The 18,390-nt window shown below is 47.6% G+C and overlaps 1 protein-coding gene across 1 annotated transcript; it reads right to left on the bottom strand.

The window, feature by feature from the left end:
- Positions 1–1,286: 1,286 nt before the first annotated feature.
- EMILIN1 (elastin microfibril interfacer 1) lies at positions 1,287–17,588 on the bottom strand. The gene is made up of 8 exons (XM_081945309.1): positions 17,170–17,588; positions 12,055–12,180; positions 11,107–11,300; positions 6,812–8,791; positions 5,454–5,552; positions 4,835–4,852; positions 4,203–4,337; positions 1,287–3,392 (listed from the first exon to the last, which is right to left on the bottom strand). The coding sequence occupies exons 1-8, from the start codon at positions 17,346–17,348 to the stop codon at positions 3,037–3,039; spliced, it is 3,087 nt and encodes a 1,028-aa protein (XP_081801435.1). The 5' UTR covers positions 17,349–17,588; the 3' UTR covers positions 1,287–3,036.
- Between the last annotated feature and the right edge of the window lie 802 nt (positions 17,589–18,390).

The following is an 18,390-nucleotide window of genomic DNA, read 5'->3' as shown; positions in this document are numbered from 1 at the left end:
TTCATAGGATAATCCTATGCTATGGGTGTGCAGAGAATAATATTTTATAGCAGAGAGCAATGTTGCTTTTTTCTTTTTGAACTCACTTGCTCATTTCTTAGCTGCAGTTTCAGAATCCTAATAAATCAAGACAACCTGCTAAATCAGATTATTTCAATGATCAAATTTCAGAAAATCTTAATTGTGCACTGTTACAAATGATACTAATTTCACACTCTGATTCACCTGCAATGCATTCTATGGGGACATTTCTGCTTCATGCTAATCGGTACTAAGATTTTTTCTTTTTTGCTGAAGTAGAACAGCAAATGACACTGCCTCATAAACACCAGCCATAGCAAGATATATGCTACCTAAAGCCACCCAGACTGATTAAAAGTCAGACTGTCAAGTCAGTAGTAAAAATCGAGTACTGTAGCAACCAATCATTTCGGACGGACTTACATTCAAAATCAGTCTAATGGTAGGGCTCACTCTAATGGTTGTGATTGTTATACGTGCTTTTGCTCAGCTATTATCCGTTTACTTCAGTTGGGCTGACAAGAAAGTAATCTGCACAGCTAGATTTTTAAATTTCTCACTTGAGAACAGTCTGTTTGCTTGGGCAGCCTGGAATTCTCTTACTCAATTGGAATCTTTTTTGTTTAAGAATATTAATAAATTATTCTTCTAAATGGACATTTGACTCATACAACATGCACCTTCTCCTGTTGGCCCATGACCAAAATGATACCAAAAGATTCCATGTGTATGTTTGTACTTACACGTTTGCTACTCGAGAAAGCCAACCTGCCACACACAATCCAGGCAGGTTGGCTGAATTATTTACTTGCTCTTATTCTAAAACTTTACTCTGCCTTTTCCTCTTATCCCCAGGAGATCACTTAGGAGGTCCTTAGGACACCCACCTTAGGTCAAGTATTTCATAATTTGGTTGGTTACTTATCCGAGACAGTTGCATCAGGGGATGACAAGTGCAAGCAACCAGAACCACTTGTGAATTGTCTCAAGCAGCAGCTTTATTTTTAGTCACCTGGTACAAAAATATCTCACCAGATTGACCACATTCCCTTGGGCAAAGTCAGGTAAGGCTTCAGGGATTCAGAGGTAGGTCAGTCAGGCCTATGTTGCTTTCTACAGCACAAAGACTCTAAGCTCAGCCCACTCCCTCCGGTCTGTCTGGAGATGCCACCTCAGAGGAAGAATGAACAATAATCTTCCTCCTCCTCACTTTCTTACATGATTGAATTCGCCACACACCACACAAATGAAAAGAAAGCTGCATCTTTTTTTTAAAAAAAACTTTATTCAATAATTATATCATTAGCTGAGTTTAGCCATTATACAGCATATACATAAGGGATGAAACAGAGAGAGGTGGGAGTTCTTCCATTCATCTACCACCTTCCTCAGCTTATAACTCTGCCAAAATGGCTGCAAAAGATCCTTTTTTCGCTTGTTGTAGAAATTAGTGGCTTCGTGGCATGGAAATCCAGGGCTCTTAAATCTATAGCAAGTACGGCAGATAGCCTGGTTTTTTGGCAGCTTGGCAGCGGACATGATTAGATGAGACAACTCAGGTTGTGAGAAAATATGGGCAAAGCAGGGACTCAGTTGGTGATGCACAAAGAGAGGAGCAGTGGGCATTTTCTCTGGGGAATGACAGACACAGATAAATAACAAAAAGGATTCTTCCTTCCACCCCACGGCAGGTAAGGAAGGGCTAGTTCCTAGACCAGTGATGGCGAACCTTTTGGCTCGACATGTCAAAACTTCTGAAAATACCTAACTTGACTCTGCTGACACACACACATCCCTCTCTCTCACACACACATATACCAAACAAAAGAGAAATAATTCTCTAACCCCATGTAGGCGACCCTGAACATTAGCCTAGGCCTCAACATCATCCCTAGCACCACCGCTGCCACTTATAAAGGCTACCTTGAGCAGTTCCCAAGGCACAAGAGCTTCGGGCTATGGCAGAATTGTCCCTGTGCCCCAACATTCCCCAATATCTGTATGTGCCACTTACCTTTAGTGGATGTTCTCGTCCTGTTAACAGGCTCTTGCAGCCTACCTGACTTTGCTTCAGTCAAGTGAGGTTTTGAAGCGGCTTTGGAGAATGCTCTTCTGTGGCCTTCAAAGCCTCCAGAAACCGCACAGAAACACAACCTGTTCTTGCATGATTTTCAGAGGCTTAGGAGGCTGTGTAAGAGTATGACCCTCTTGCTTGACTTCTGTAGGGTCCAGAGGCTGTACAAAAGCATATTTCAGTCTTGCCTGACCTACACAGTCTCTGAAAATTGCAGAAGAATGGGACATGCTTTTGAGAATGGTTATCAAGTGTTGGCATAAACTCTGCTGTGTGTTACTCAAAATGTGATGTGTCAGCTTTGACATGCATGTCATAGGTTTGCCATCACTGTCCTAGACAATGTCTTCTCTTGGTCTAGGCAGCTGCACTTTTTGGCTTTTTTCAAATCCTGAGCCTTAGACAATGCAGAGGGTAATAATACACCCATAAGGTAGCCTACAGGGCTTTAGAGAGGCAGGATCTCCCCATGGTTCATGCCTTGGGGCTGGCAGGAGGAAAATAGAAAGTGCCAGCAAAAAGTTTGCTTGAGACTACTTGAATTCTCAATAACTCAGCTGGCAGCTTCAACTCTGGGGTGGCCAAAGCTGCCAATTTATTTATTAGATTTATCCCTTGCCTTTCCACCAAGGTTCAAGGCAGCTTCCATGGGGAACTCCTGTTGTTTTATCTCCACAAAAGCAACCCTGTGAGGTAGGTTGGCTTGAAGGAGAGTAAATGGCTCAAAGTCACCCCATGAATTTCCAGGGCTAAGAGAAAGCTTGATCCTGCTTCTCCCTAGTCCTAGTCCAACACCGTAATCATTCACTATACCTCTACCATCCTAGTTGTCACTGAGTGGCACCAGCCCAGAAGGGAAGAACGGAGGCATTATTGGGGTGCAAGTTGGGGGTTCCTTGGTATCCTTTTCCTGCTGGGCTGTGGGTTGCTTTGGGTTGCTTCTACCCCCATTGAGGAACTCTATGGACCCCCAAATCTTCCTCATAAAGCAAGGTGGCACTGAAAACTGTCAGTGGTTCATCTGGAGAGTGGGCTAGCTGGCCAGACACGAGGTCCACACAGAGAGTATCGTCAGACTCCATTGGGACAATGAGAGTGAAGATTGCCAAAGCACCAGCACTTGGTTGGCTCTCGGCCACTGGTTTGTTCTCCAGTCCTTCAGGCTGATATCCAGCTGAGTCGCTCCGGGCAATGGCCCTGTTGGAAAGTGAGAGCACTGCCTCAATCTTCTCACCTCTGTGCCCGGTCAAAATCGCGCTGACCAGATAACGGCCAGAAACAGGAGCTGTGAAAGTTCCTGAAGGAAGAAAAGGAGAGAACCATTGGGCGAAGAAAAAGTAATCCTAGTTACAATAATACAATAGTAGAGTTGGAAGGGACCTTGGAGGTCTTCTAGTCCAACCCCCTGCCTAGGCAGGAAACCCTACACCACTTCAGACAAATGGCTATCCAACATCTTCTTAAAAGACTTCCAGTGTTGGGGCATTCACAACTTCTGGAGGCAAGCTGTTCCACTGATTAATTGTTCTAACTGTCAGGAAATTTCTCCTCAGTTCTAAGTTGCTTCTCTCCTTGATTAGTTTCCACCCATTGCTTCTTGTTCTATCCTCAGGTGCCTTGCAAAATAGTTTGACTCCCTCTTCTTTGTGGCAGCCCCTGAGATATTGGAACACTGCTATCATGTCTCCCCTAGTCCTTCTTTCTCTTAAGCTAAACATACCCAGTTCCTGCAACCGTTCTTCATATGTTTTAGTCCCCAGTCCCCTAGTTTACAGAGTACACATTAGGAGCTGGCAACAAAGTCTTAATTTCAGAGATGGCTAGGGCAGAAAAAAAGAGCCTGAAGAAGAAATGTATTGTTATCAGCTGATCACAGTCACAACGGCAATATGCAACTTCAGCAGTGGAGATGGATGCTGAATTTTAGTGGCTAGGGCACCTTAGTGAAAAAAAGGATTGCAGCATTCAGGTTTATCTTAAAGTATCTGGTAGGTTATTACCCTTCCATGGGAAGCTAAATGAACGGTCTGACCCAGCTGCAGGCTCCTTCGTGCTATTAGGACAATTATTCCATCCCATACACTCTTTTCATCTTACATTCACTGACCTGTACGTGGGTCATAGAAATTGCCATCGTTCACCAGCTCCTTGTTAAAAAGGATGGTTCCAGTATTGAAATTCCAGGTTGTCAGAGCTGCTGAGAAGGAGACTTTGGGCATTCTTCCAGGTGGACCTGGTGGTCCTGCAGGAGAATTGGGAGGAGAAAGAATCACCTTCTACTACACTTGCTTTCTTTCTCCCTCTCCTTTATCCTAATCTACCAGATTTTCAATTTAATCACATTGGTCCATTTAGAGGAAACATGGCAATCAAAATTGTGATCTCCCCTAGCGCCTATAATCCAAGCAACAGCCTGCAAATATTATCCTCTGTTTTCCTCCATTACTCCATCCCTACCCCATAACATTGCAGAAACAAGGGAGATGAATTAAACTGTCTGAAAAGGAGACTTCCATTTATCATAGCGCAGTAGCAAAGCATACAAGCCATCCCACTACCAACCAAGCTTGACACTAAATTCCTTTTCTGCTAGAGACTTTTGAGCACTTTTGCTACCAGTTCTAAACTAGATAGAACACAGGACTTCCAGAAGTTCCAATTTCCTAGGTTTAAGCCTTCAATTTTCTCCAAAAATAGAAATTACTTTTCTTCCACATCTTGTTATCTGGCCTTTATTACCTTGTTTTCCAGGGAAACCTGCAAAGGAAATAAAAAGGAGTCACATGAATACAGATATACCCATGAGGTGGGATAAGTTATAGTATCTTGCACTTATTATTGGATTGTCTTCATACTTACTATACAGTGTTGGAAGTTAACATTACAGGTCAAATAAAGAGAACTTACCCTTGGATGCATCAAGACTACTAGGGAGGTCTAGTTAAGTTCATACTTGAAGATTTGGCAACTGTCACTTCCACACACTGCATAACCACAAGGGTATCCTGGTACAATTCTTCCCATTACCATCCTAATCTAGACCTTCCTTGTTTTTTAAGCCTTAACCATTATTTTAAAAAAATCTCCAATCTCAATATCCTTGTAAAGAACATCTGCTTAATCCAAGAACTAGACTTGTTGCAGCTGTTTTTCTCCTGTCTGAAAAATCATTAATTGGGGAAGCGCCTGAAACTCTTATCACTAATATATTTGGCAAGGATGACTATGGAATCAAAGGGAACGAGAGAGTTTGAAGAGATACAGCATTGACTAAGCAGTAACGCTGATCTTCTTGTGAGCCTTGTATTATTAAAGGTGCAGGCTACAACACCAAGAGCAATTGAACTTAGTTTCTCACCTGGAGGTCCCTCTATGCCAGTCTTTCCATCCTTGCCAGGAGGTCCCATCAGGCCTGGAGGGCCCTGTTTTCCCATGGAGCCTGGAAGACCCGGAGGGCCTGAAATTCAGAACAAAGGACAGTCATTCTAGATCCGTGATGGCGAAACTATGGCACGCGTGCCACAGGTGACACACAGAGCCATTTGTTAGAGGACACGAGGCATTGCCCTGTCAGCTGCAGCATACATGCGCGCTCCAGCCAGCTGACTTCAGCCTTCATTTTTGGCCGTTTTTCGCCCTCCCGAGGCTTTCATGAAGCCTCCGGGGGGCAAAAAACAACCCAATGCACAAACCAGAAGTTTGGGGATGAATTTCCGGTTTGCATGTTTAGCTGTTTTTCTCCCTCCAGAGGCTTCAGGAAGCCTCCTGAAGCCTCCGGAATGCCTACAGGGTGGCGGGGGGGGGGGGGGATTTTCACCCTCTCCAGGCTCCTAGAAAGCCTCTGGACCCTGGAGAGGGTGAAAAACAGGTCCATCGCGTGCCAAAAGCAGGAGGAGGGCAGGGATCATGCGCACATGCGCGTGGGGTGGGTTGTCATGCGCATATTATTATCGGTGTGGGCATGCCTGCACACGACCCCCCCGTGCTCCCCCCACTTTTGGCACGCAATGGCAAAAAGGTTAGCTATCACTGTTCTAGATAGTACCTCATAAGAATGCGGAAGATGGTCAGGATATAAAGGTAGTGCTCGACTTACAGCAGTTCATTTAGTGACCATTTAAAGTTACAACGGCATTGAAAAAAGTGACTAATGACCATTTTTCACATTTACGACCGTTGCAGTATCCGCCTAGTCACGTGATCAAAATTCAGATGCTTGGCAACTAACTCAGGTGTCCCGGGGGGTTCAGGGGCAGTGGTGGGACTCAAATAATTTAACAACCGGTTCTCTTCCCTAATGATTTCTTCCAACAACCAGTTCAGTAAACTACTCAGAAAGTTAACAACCGGTTCTCCCCAACTGGCTGAATCCCACCACTGGTCAGGGCGGGGGTCCCCTTTTGCAACCTTCTGACAAGCAAAATCAATGAGGGAACCAGATTCACTTCACCACCCACGTAACTAACTTAACAGCTGCAGAGATTCTCATAACAACGGTGGCAAGAAAAGTCATAAAATGGGGCAAAACTCACTTAGCAAATGTCTCTTACTTAACAAAAGAAACATTGGGTTCAACTGTGGTCGTAAGTCGAAGACTACCCTGTACTACACCAACCTTGATTCCTGCCTCAGATGAAACTCTACTACTACTACTACTACTACTACTACTACTACTACTCCTAGTCCACCTTTCCCCATCAGAGCTGCTGGAAGTACCTGTGAAGTCCTGCAGGGTGAGGTCATGCAGCTGACCCTTCAGAGTATGAAGGGAGCCATTGAGAGTACTGAGGTGGCGGTGGATGGTGCCCAACTGGCTGCCATGGATCTTCTCTAACAAGGCGCCGTGGCTGCGCAGAGTCCCATTCACTTCATGAACGCAGCCCCACAAGGCCGAGATGTGCTTGTCCAGCCCTTCCTTAATCTTGCGCAAGCTCCCCGAGACGTGGTCCAGTCGTTCACAGGTGCCTTCCAGCTTGGTCAGCCGTTCTGCCAGACCCCCAGAGGCCCTCCGACAGTCTGATGCCTCCACTTGCAGGGTACCGCTGAACCGCTGAATCTCATGACCCAGGTCCTGGAAGCGCCCGTCGCTCTCGCCCACGTGCTCCGTCACCTCCTGCTGCACACGGTTGATCTCTGTGATGATGCGATCCTTGGTCGTGCCCAGTTCGTGGATGTCCGTTTCGTGCTTCTCCACGGTGGCCTGCAGCCCAGCCAGGGTCTCGTTGAGCGAGCTGAAGCCCAAGATCACCTCGGAGAGCTCTCCCTGCAAAGACTGAAGGTGGACAGTAGAGCTGCCGCCAATCACGCTGAAGCCATCCAAAGGTTTGGAAGTCTCCCCTTCCTCTGTACCCAGTTCTGGCTTTCCCCCCATTGGCCGGCAGGCTGTTCCACAGCTTTCCACCTGCTCTCTGAGCTGCACCATTTCTCCCCATAGCTGGGAGCAGCTTTGGCTGCAGGGATGGTGTTCCAACCTCTCGACCCCTTGCTCCAGTTTATCCAAGCGCTGATTGGTGCGATTGGAATAGCGGATTAAATCCGGCGGCCCCGCACTCATGGAAATCACCACCCGGTTCTCAAGCTCGCCAATTTCCCCCGCCAGCTTGCCGAGGGCTTCGCTGTTGGCCCCCACCAGGCCTTGCAAGTTGCGCATCTTCCCCGAGACGTCGAGCTGGTGGAGGTTGGAGCCCAGGAGCCGCAGTTGGCCCTCGTTGTCCAGCACGCGCCGCTCCAGGTCGCTTAAGATGCTGCTGATCTGCGAGTCCTGGTTGCCTGGCTCGGTGCAGATCTGGGTGCAGGCGTGGACGGAGACGCGGACCCTCTCCAGCGCCCCCTGCTGCTGCAGGCTGCTGTCCTTCAGCCCGCCGACGTCCCGCGACAGGTTGGCCAGAGCTCGGCCCACGTGGCTCTGGAAGTCGTTCAGTCGGGAGAAGAGGAAGTCAAGCTGCCTCTCGGCCCGGCCCAGTCGGTCGGCCGCCCCGTGCAGCATGACCTGCACGTCCTCCAAGTGCTCCAACAGGCCGCGCTGGGTGGTGTTGACGCGGCTCTCCACCTCGGTCATCCGCCTGTCCACGCTCCAGGGCGGCGGCGGCTGGGCCGAGGGCTGCGGCCGGCCTCCCGCGTGCTCGTTCAGGGCGGCGACCGAATCGGAGACCGTTTCCAAGCCGCGCTCCAGCTCGCCAACCCGGCTCTCCAGCTGAGGGCAGCACGCCTTGGGCAGCTGCTCGGCCAGGCGGCTCACCTGCTGCTGGACGCCGCTCACGGCTTCGCGGTTCCGCTGGTCCAGGGAGGAGACCAACTTCTCCAGAGCTCGCAGTCGGTCGCGGTCCTCGGCTTGCTGCCGCTTCAGCCCCTCCGCGCCGCTCAGGCAAGCGGCGCAGGAGCCCTGCAAGCGCCGCTCCACTTCGCGCAGGACCTCGCCTCGGACGTCCGTCCCGCCGCCGCCTCGCCCGTTCTCGTGGTTGGCGATGCGGTTGTCGAGGCGCTGCAAGTGGCGCTGGATCTCGTTGAGGGTTTCCTTCATCTCCGGCTGTGCGGCGGCGTCCGCTGGCTGCTGTTTGCCGTTCTCCACTGCCCGGCGCACATCTTCGGTCAGCTTGGCGTTATTGGCCTGCATGGTGGACTGCAAGTCTTGTAGTTGCTTGGTCAGGCTCTGCACTTTTTCTTCCAGCTGTTGGACTTTGGCCGAGTCCCGGTGTCCTAAATGGAGAGATTGAAAAGGGCATCAGGGCGCTTTGGCTTGAATGGATCAACTTGACATAACATCAGTGGCGAGCTTAAACCTGAGCGGCTTTCTTAACTCTTAAGGCAGCCTCCCTGAACCTGCTTCCCCTCTTCTTGTTTGGAGGGCAGCAGTGTGTATAACCCCAATGATCAAGCCATGACTGAAGTTTAATCCAACTGTTTGAGATGCCCTATATTGGGGAAAACCAATAGAAAAAGAATATATGAAGTTCTGAGTTGAGCCGTGGAATCAGTGGCAGATTAAGGCTCACTGGTGCCCTAAGCACTGACAAATCTTGGTGCCCCCTTCTCCTTTGTACATACTGTACAAATCTTCATTGGGCTTTTTTTGTCTTTCTCAACTTTGTGGTGCCCCCTTTGGGCCTGGTGCCCTAAGTATGTGCTTAGTCTGCTTAATGGTTAATACGCCGTTTCACTGTGTCTGCTAAACGGAACAAACTCACATTTGTTGCACTGGTGTTACTTAGTTGAATAATGAATCATCTGCAAGTGACCAACCAAGCTCCAAGGACTCCAGACTAGGAAAGATAGCCAGAAAGAGGCCTATGAATTAAGTAAATGCTTAGATCACTTTCCTGAAACCAAAATTGCATTAAGAAAAGCTTAAAGTGGGCTGTTTGGGTCTTGAAATATTCTCGCACAAATCACATAAGCCTTTACTTTACACGCAGTTTTCATTGGCATCTCAATGCTCTTTGATATCAGTCCTTGCACCAGTCCTTTGTATAATGTAAGCCTCCCCCCTTGCCCCCCCCAAATAGAATGACAGAGAACCATGAGGTGTTGATATTATTGTCCTCCTCCCCACCCCACCCAATTTTGGAGAACTTATGTCAATGGGACAAAACCAGCTTTTATCAGTAATTAGAAGATGGGAGTATTTTAGTATGATTCTATTATTTATTGCATTTATATGCTACCCATCTCGTGATTAAGCAATTCTGGGGCAGCATGAGTGAGAAACACATGTCATTGGCTATTCATTAACCAGCATCTTTTCATTGTAATCACCAATGAGGACAATACATTTTATTAAACTAGCCAGGCCAACATATAATTTTAAATTATTCTAGAAAAAAGTTATTCTACCCCAATGAAAAAAAAGTTCCTTCCTGGAAATCAGTTGTAAGAAAAGATTAATAGCTTTTGTCAGCCTTATGGCCAGGTAATGTCCAACTGCAGAATGCAAAGTTTTGCTGGGTTATGCCCCAAGCTCCCTCTCATTCAGCATTATTTCTTCCAGTAGCAATGGGCTAGTTAGTATTTCTAAGAAGCTGATGGCTTCCCCTATAACTGGAGTGTCAAACTCACGTCATCATGTGATGTATCAGGACGTTTCCCCCCTTTGCTAAACTGGGTGTGGATGTGGCCAGCGTGTAACATGTCTGGCCCGCGGGCCGCATGTTTGACAGCTCTGCACTATAACTTGCCTCCAACATCTGGTCTTCCAAAATGCACTACATTTGAATAAGGAAAAACTTAATCACATCTCTTCTCTCTGTGCGTTTATTGAATCCTCTTTAAAATCATCTCCTTAAGCTTCTTTAAAATAATCTTGTGAGAGACAGAATCTCCCCACATCTGGTGCTTATCTTCCCATCAGCCTCCTTCAACAATGAGCAGCTGCAAAGATGCTGGGTAGATTGTAATAGTTTTTGAAAGAGATTTGACAGGTGCAGCTTGTCACAGGGGTGAGAAAAGGTGCCCTGCTAAAATGCCGTCTCTGTACCCGTTAAAGCATCGAAGAGCTCCACTGCTCTTCGTGTCCTCTGACAATTTCATGGAGAGTCCCCCAGGGGTAAGAAGCATGGGAAAATACCCAATGCAAGGAATCAAATTCATGCTAATGTACATTTAGGCTGAGAAAATCTGGGAAGAGATGAGTGGCAGGGGAAACCAGAGTGAGGAGTTGCCGCTGCTGGGAGCCAACCAAGTGAGAATCTGTGAAGATGTGCTGCAAGATTGCCAAGTTAATAAACCCAGAGCAACCATCAATCTTTCAAAAGGCAAGCTTTAAAGAGTCCATCTCTTAGGAAGCTGGCAAAATGCTACGATGTGTGCTCCATATACATACATTTGCCTGTGCTGATCACATTCGCAACTATGCTTTGCCTCCCTGTCTTCCTCATCTCAGAGCTTTCCTTTTATGCCAGGAAAACAGTGGGGGGGGGGCTACCACATGGGGGGGGGTTGTAGACTTTTTTTAAAAAAAGAGAGCAATCATACCACCACAGCAAACTGGAAACTTTATTTACACCTTTTCGGTTTACCTTCACCACCACTGAGTGGGTTGCCAAAGCCAGAGAGATTGGGTCGACCAGGCTGAGGACGTGGTCGGTTGGTAGTAAGTAGCGTCCCACTTTCAGCACAGTCATCACCTGAATAGCCAGGGCAGCAGCGCCACTCCAAATCTGAGACCATCTTGTAGGCCACCTTATAGCGTGGGCGCACAAAACTCCGGTATCTGTCAGGTAGAAGAAAGAGCCAAGAGGATTTGTGCCTGGAGTAAGAAATGGGGCGGAGATCTTTTTGGGGGATTAGCCATTTGCTTGGAGAAGTAATAATATTCTTGGCAGGCAGCTGTAAGCAAACTGATAGCATTACGTATTTCCCTTCTTAGGGTGAGATGGTTCTCTCTAGCATTCTTTTCACCCATGGACACTCACAGCTCGCTGCATTTATTCCTCAGAAAAAAGCTAAAAGCTCCTCTAGTTTGAACAAGCGTTGGTCCCTCTTCCTGGACAAAGAGGCTTGACAATGACTGTTCAAAAACCTGCTTAATGCTTAAGTAGGAGGCCACCAGAAATCCTTCAGATGTAGTCTACGCTGGGAAGTAAAAAAGTTTGCAATTCAGAAGATCACCGCTAGGAGGCAGCAGATCACTTGTGTGTGCACGGCCCATTAACTTTTATTGGCACTGGGATCAGTGGCATTTCCCTGATGGACTGGGCACACGCCAGGCAACAGCCACAGGCATCCAGCCTCTCTCCCCCATTTGCCCAGAGAAGTCATGACCTCTTACTCCACCCAGCTAGCAAGCCAACGTGCCGGTGAAGCTGCGATCAATGCGATTGAGTAGGGGATCAATGCGTTCTGTTGCCCTACAGGTGTTTTCAGCCCAAACCCAATTCTACATGCTCTGCAATGAGTGGGAATGGTAAGAGATCTACGGTGACTTACACAGGTGTTACCCTTTTCCCTGTTTGCCCCTCACTCACGTGACAACACGAGGACACTGGAGTTGCCCCCAAACACATGGCTGATAATCTGGTTTCACGTATGTGTCGACTCCATCCTCCACCACACAGCTCACACTCCGGGATACCACATAGGCACACCAATTCCTGCAATGGTGCAAGAAAGGAAGGTTGGGTTGATCCACAACTGAATTATTTTGTTCTACTCCAGCCCACCCAGTCAGCCTACTTACATAGCAAATAGTAAAGGTAAAGGTCCCCCTCGCACATATGTGCTAGTCGTTCCCGACTGTAGGGGGCGGTGCTCATCTCCGTTTCAAAATTGAAGAGCCAGCACTGTCCAAAGACGTCTCTCTGTGGTCATGTGGCCGGCATGACTAAACACAGAAGGCGCACGGAATGCTGTTACCTTCCCACCAAAGGTGGTCCCTATTTTTCTATTTGCATTTTTACTTGCTTTTGAACTGCTAGGTTGGCAGAAGCTGGGACAAGAAACGGGAGCTCACTCCATTATGCGGCGCTAGGGATTCGAACCACCAAACTGCAGTGACCTTTCTGATCGGCAAGCTCAGCGTCTTAGCCACTGAGCCATCATGTCCCTACAGCAAATACTAGCGAACCCCAAAATCTATCCCACTTCCAGATTCCCATGTCCAAGAGCTGCTTTAATTCAGGTCTGAGGCCAGAACCTAAACGGCTTCATTTTCAGGGAGATTTTCTGAGCAACATGTTTCTAACTCCTGCCTGTTCCATATTGCTAAAGATAAAGAGCAACGTTGCTTTGACATATTTGGCACAAGACTCAGCTTCTAGAGAGAGGATGAGGACTTGAGAGAGGCCTTAAATTTTAATGCTTGTTTTAAATAAATCCCCCAAACAAAGCATGGGATTCAAGCGAAAGCCAGAGGAAGATGTGCCTAGGCACACTTTGATGTTAATCTCAACTAACAGACTCCTCTTCGTTGTCGCTATTGTTGCTTTAAACGAAGAGACTTTGATAAACACCAAAAAAGGTACTGAGTGGAGGAACTTGGTGCTGAGCTACAGAACTGGGGCATGGCTATACGAAGACGATATAGGATGGCTCTGAAATAGAACATCTGAAAAGAGTCTGTTGCTATTGACCATCTTGAGCCAGCAATGTGATGCAGCTGCTCAAAAGGCAAGCGCTAACTTGCATTATATTACTATGAGTACAGAACTCAAATCATAGGTAGTAATTGTTCCTTTCTACAGACTCCATTTGGAGAGGTGGGTACCATAGTTCAAAAAGACTGTGACACGTTGGCGCAAGCTCAGATGAGGGGAACTGCAAAGGGTCTGAAAGCCAGCCTTCTGGTGTCCCCAGGGTGCTTATTCAGAAGGCAACTGGACTTTTGTTTTTCTTGAAGACGTTTGGCTTTTCATCCAAGAAGCTTCTTCAGTTCTGACTCAATGGTGGAGGACCCATTTAAAATACTCAGGGGATCTTGAGGGCACAGATAAAGCTCCAAGTGGCCTCAGTGACACTCGGAAAGAATGCTAACAGCCAGATGACTGCAAGGAATATAAATCCTTCCATCGTCCATGATTCAATCAGAACTGAAGAAGCTTCTTGGATGAGAAGTGAAAAATCTTCAAGGAAAAAGAAAGACCAGCTGCCTTTTGAAAAAGCACCTTTGGGACAACCATGACCTGGATGACAGAGAACTTTCATAAACATTCAGCCCTAGGGTGGGCAGCAAAAGAATCTGGACAGAAAAAAGCAAAAGACTGAAGGGAGAAAATGACGGAAGTCTTCAATTATCTGAACAGCTGTCACAAGAAAAAGGAATAGATTTATTTTCCATTGCCCCAGAGGGCAAGACCAGAACCAATGGGTTAAAATTACAAGGAAGGAGTTCAGCCTTTTTGTTAGGAGAATCTTCCTGACTATATGTGTCATCAGCCAATGGAGCAGGCTGTCACACAAAATAATGACTTGTCTTTCAGTGGAGATCTTCCGGCAGAGGGGAGATAGTCAGAAAGGCTCTAAGGCAGTGGGTCTCAACCTTCCTAATGTCGTGACCCTTTAATACAGTCCCTCATGTTGTGGTGACCCCCAACCATAAAATTCTTTTATGTTTTCCGTATTTTTTCAAAAATATGTGTTTTCCGATGGTCTTAGGCGACCCCTGTGAAAGAGTCATTCGACGCCCAAAGGGGTCCCGACCCACAGGTTGAGAACCACTGCTCCAAGGGATCATGTATTGACTAGGGCAGGGGTGTCCAAACTTGGGAACTTTAAGACTTGTGGACTTCAATTCCCAGAATTCAGAAGGCAACTGGACTTTTGTTTTTCTTGAAGACGTTTGGCTTTTCATCCAAGAAGCTTCTTCAGTTCTGACTCAATGGTGGAGGACCCGTTTAAAATACTCAGGGGATCTTGAGGGCACAGATAAAGCTCCAAGTGGCCTCAGTGACACTCGGAAAGAATGCTAACAGCCAGATGACTGCAAGGAATATAAATCCTTCCATCGTCCATGATTCAATCAGAACTGAAGAAGCTGGCTGGGGAATTCTGGAAGTTGAAGTCCACAAGTCTTAAAGTTCCCAAGTTTGGACACCCCTGGACTAGGGTGTTTGACACTAGAACAATGCTTCTAATGTCCTTTTCTGTGATTAGACTATTGAGAATCATATGATTATGGCAATATAAAAATCTGACAGGTTAAATAGGCAGTGATACCATGTGCCAAAATGGGCTGACAGATATTGCAGTGATGCCATGTGCCCGGTGGGCTGGCAGATACACTGTAAGTTGATCATGATCTGTGGAATCCCACTGCCCTAGTGAGAGAAAATGCATTATCTCCCACCACCACTAGCGTAGTAGTAAACCCCTCAAAATATTAAGAGGAAATGGCACCAGAGCAATTCCCTTGTCCTTTGTCTCTTGGCAATGCACTGAATGAAGGAATCCTAACTCCCTACTTGTTTACTTTCCTTGCCACCAAGACTCCAGTTGCAGTACACGTTGGATCCAGGTGAATTGCCTCAAGAATGCTTTTTACCTTTGCTCGGACAGAGCCTGAAGGCCTAATGGCCTTTAATCAAGGAGGACTGCAACCTGAGTAGAGATATACTGCTAAAAAAAGAGCCAGGTCAAAGGCCAGGCGGGGGATGCCTCCCTCCATTATTGGAAAAGATTAGTCTGAACTAACAAGTTACTTTCCTACTGGTTAATGTTTGCCCAGCTCACCTTATCGTATTCCCCATCCTCACGGAGGAAATGTGGGTGTTTCCTGCATGCCAGGGTCAACTTGAGAAAGGAATTCCTATGAAATGGTAATGGATTGATCCTCCAACTTTGTGTTGAGAATCTTTCCTGTACTATAATTACTATGGCAAGATTTTGAACAGGGACAGTTCAAATCAGGCTTCAATGCGCATAAGCCTTTTCCCATTATCTGGTGCTCAACATTTTGTGCCTCCACGGAGAGCTGCCAGAAAGCCCCACTCTGTTGGGAATTTCCAGCAGATGGCAAAACTCATTGGTTTTGACAGCCTTTGGAGATCTGAGATAATATGTTGTTTCTGTCTGGCTGCTATTTTTGTGTAATGTTTGTGCGCTGATTCAGTACGTTTCTCATAATGGATGATTTTAGTCTTGGTTGTTGTAAGCTGCAATAGATGTGTGGCTGAAGAACTGCCTATAAATCTAACAACAAATGAATATTCTCCAGACCTCCAAAACCAGCCCACGAGAAGAGGCCTAACTAGGAAAACATTAGGGTCTATTCTGGGCAAATTATGGAGTAGCTAAGATGGGAGCAGGAAGCGAAGGGTGATTGTATGAATGAACAAGTCTTGTATTACTTTGTTTTCTCCTCTAATCTGCAACTCTTGCCACGATCCATTACTATTTTCTGGAGCCCCTTTCTTTCTGCCTCTATACAATGCTACTCCTATTTCCCAAACCAGCTGCAAATTTACCCTGGAATCTAATTCCCCCTTTAAAAAGCAATATCCATTCAAAGCTCAACTGCTTTTGCTGTCCCTCCCCACCCTGCCCCACCCCACATTAGCTTAGGAAAGATTCTGAAGTACTGGAGAAAGCAGCAACTTCTTTCTTCCACTCCAAGGAACGCTGCCTCCTGTTTCCATTATATGATTCTTCAGCATTTATCTCGATTCCTCAACATCCCACAAATATTTTGTGGTCATCTTCTTGAGGCACAGTCCTCTCCCCCATAAAGGCAACCCATTCCCAAGTCTTATTCTCACAAATATTAACAGCTTACAATACATCTAGCAAGCAGGACTCTCCGTCGCAAGCATCCACACTCACCCCACATCTGTGGGAAAAGACACACACCCCCCAAACGAAAGAGGAAGCTGATGGGCTGGGTAGCTAGACCAATTGTTTAGGATCACATTGGGCATGGGATAGTCCTCAGCCCTCAATTTGCATCCAGAGCCTCTTTCCACCTTCTGTTGGGAAAGATAAGCACATGGACAGGGATTGAAGTGTGTTGCTATGGAAACACCATTGTCGCCACCTCTTTTCCATGTTCACTGTCAGGCATCTTTCTTGGGATTTCAAGCCAGACTATAATCATTCATAACAACATATAAATACAACAGCACATAAAGTCCATTAGAGTAAAAAGCAATAGATTATGAGGCTATTCATGGCTTGCCTCTATTCAGGTTTAAAAGTTACAACTGACAAAGGGTGAGTCCAATTTTTCCCCCTCAAACCCCATGGTGGGATAAGCAATGGGTACTTTTAAACCTGCAATCACACGCAATGTAGATTTGTCACTGCTAAGATGGGCAGTCAGCCATATCTAAATATAAAATACTTAAGCAAAGAAGGCCCTTCTCCAATGGAGCCTTTTTCAGCCCTCCATCCTCTTCTAACCAGCTCCAAAGTCTCCTCTGTATCTTTTAAACCTCATAGGAACATAAAAGGGGTCTTTTCCAGTGCCCTCCCCTCAGGCCAGTGGCAGTAACCAGCTTCCCAGAAGCTCAGATGCAGAAGTGCATTATGCCTGTGAATGTCTGGTTTCCTTCCTTTTGCCCTTCCATTTCTTTCTGGAGGACCCATATCCAGACAGCTTAATATTGCCCCAGCCCAGCATCTTCCATAGTCTGTAGAGTCAGCTGTCTTACCTGTGGCGGCTGGCCACCCGGGCCCCATTGGTTGCTTGTGCTGCCCCTTGGAGCTGTGTGAAAGGAAGGTTGCTTCCTGTGTACAGATTGTACCTGGGAGGGTAGTTCATGCCCCAGACCTCCCCGGCCAGGAGGCCCCACCAAATGCAGAGCCATGCGGTGGCCCCAGGGCCGGCCATTCCCACTTCTTGGTGATCCTCTCCCTGGGCTCCTAGGTCAGCTGCACATGGCCTGGGCCCTTAGGCCTTGGCAGCAGGGTCAGTGATGATGGCAGAGCAGCAGGCCTCCTTTCTTTCTGGCCCTCTGTCCCTGACGCTCAGCCTGCAGGCACGACGTGGGCCGGGAGGGCTCTGTGCAGCCGCTCACTCCTTACACACTGACAGCTTTGCAAACTTCCCAGAGCTGGCTTGCTCACTCCCCCCAACTTCCTGCCTGGCAGCTCTGAGCCCCAGCGCCCTGCTCCCCCCCCCCCCCCGACTAAGCCTTCCCTATCCTGGGCTTCCCTGCTCCCTGCCTAACCGCTGGCTCCCTCACCCCTGGGCTGGCCTTGGCCCTCTGAACATCCCCTCCACCAGCCAGCCTCATTCGAAATGGGGATTTTCTGCAGCCTCAGTTCCTGCTTGGCCACCCCTTCCCTCCTGTGCTGGGTTTGGGCTGCTCGCTCACATCTGCTTCTCGTTACAGTCAGGACGGGAACGGCGGGGGGGGAGGAGTGTGCAGGAATGGGAAAAAACGAGAGGGGTTGTGCGTGAAGCCCGACCAGCCCAAGGGAGTCAGCACCACCCTGCTACTGAGTGAGGTCCCTGCCACAGGGCAAGAGGCCACGTACCCACCATATGTGGACCCTGTGCCTCCACATGCCACACTTCCCCGTCCCAGAGCTGGGGAAATGATCTCAGCTCTGGGTCCGATTCATGGGCCTTGGTGTCTGCTGCCCCTCCAGTTCTCCCACGTCACTAGCCAGGAGAGTTTCCAGCAAGCTGCCTGTCTGGCTAGTCCCCAAAGAGATGTGTGCATGTCTGTGTATGAGAAAGAAACAGATCTGAGACAGGGGAGCCTTTGTCTCTGAGAAGTGAGGTGGTGTTCTCTGACTCCTTTCCATAGTCCTGCAATCTTGCTGCTCTGCTCTTCCCTGGCCAGCCTCACCTGCTCCCTTTGACTGCAGTCCAGCCATTCCACGCTGGGATTTCTTTTCAACGTCCCAAACAGGATTGCAATGAA

The sequence above is a fragment of the Natrix helvetica genome (genome assembly GCF_964273705.1).
Source record: "Natrix helvetica genome assembly, chromosome: 2".
Taxonomy (NCBI): Eukaryota; Metazoa; Chordata; class Lepidosauria; order Squamata; family Natricidae; genus Natrix; species Natrix helvetica.
Note: the sequence above shows the minus strand (reverse complement) of the source record. Positions and strands in the feature narration are given on the sequence as shown.

Bases quoted from the DNA above. Each gene is read 5' to 3' on its own strand.
- EMILIN1 (XM_081945309.1), bottom strand. From the start codon at position 17,348: ATGGCCGGCCCTGGGGCCACCGCATGGCTCTGCATTTGGTGGGGCCTC. The intron at 8,792-11,106 runs GTAAACCGAAAA...CTCTCCATTTAG, and splicing joins CCCACTCAGTGGTGGTGAAG to GACACCGGGACTCGGCCAAA. The intron at 3,393-4,202 runs GTCAGTGAATGT...TTCTTCCTTCAG, and splicing joins TTTCTATGACCCACGTACAG to GAACTTTCACAGCTCCTGTT.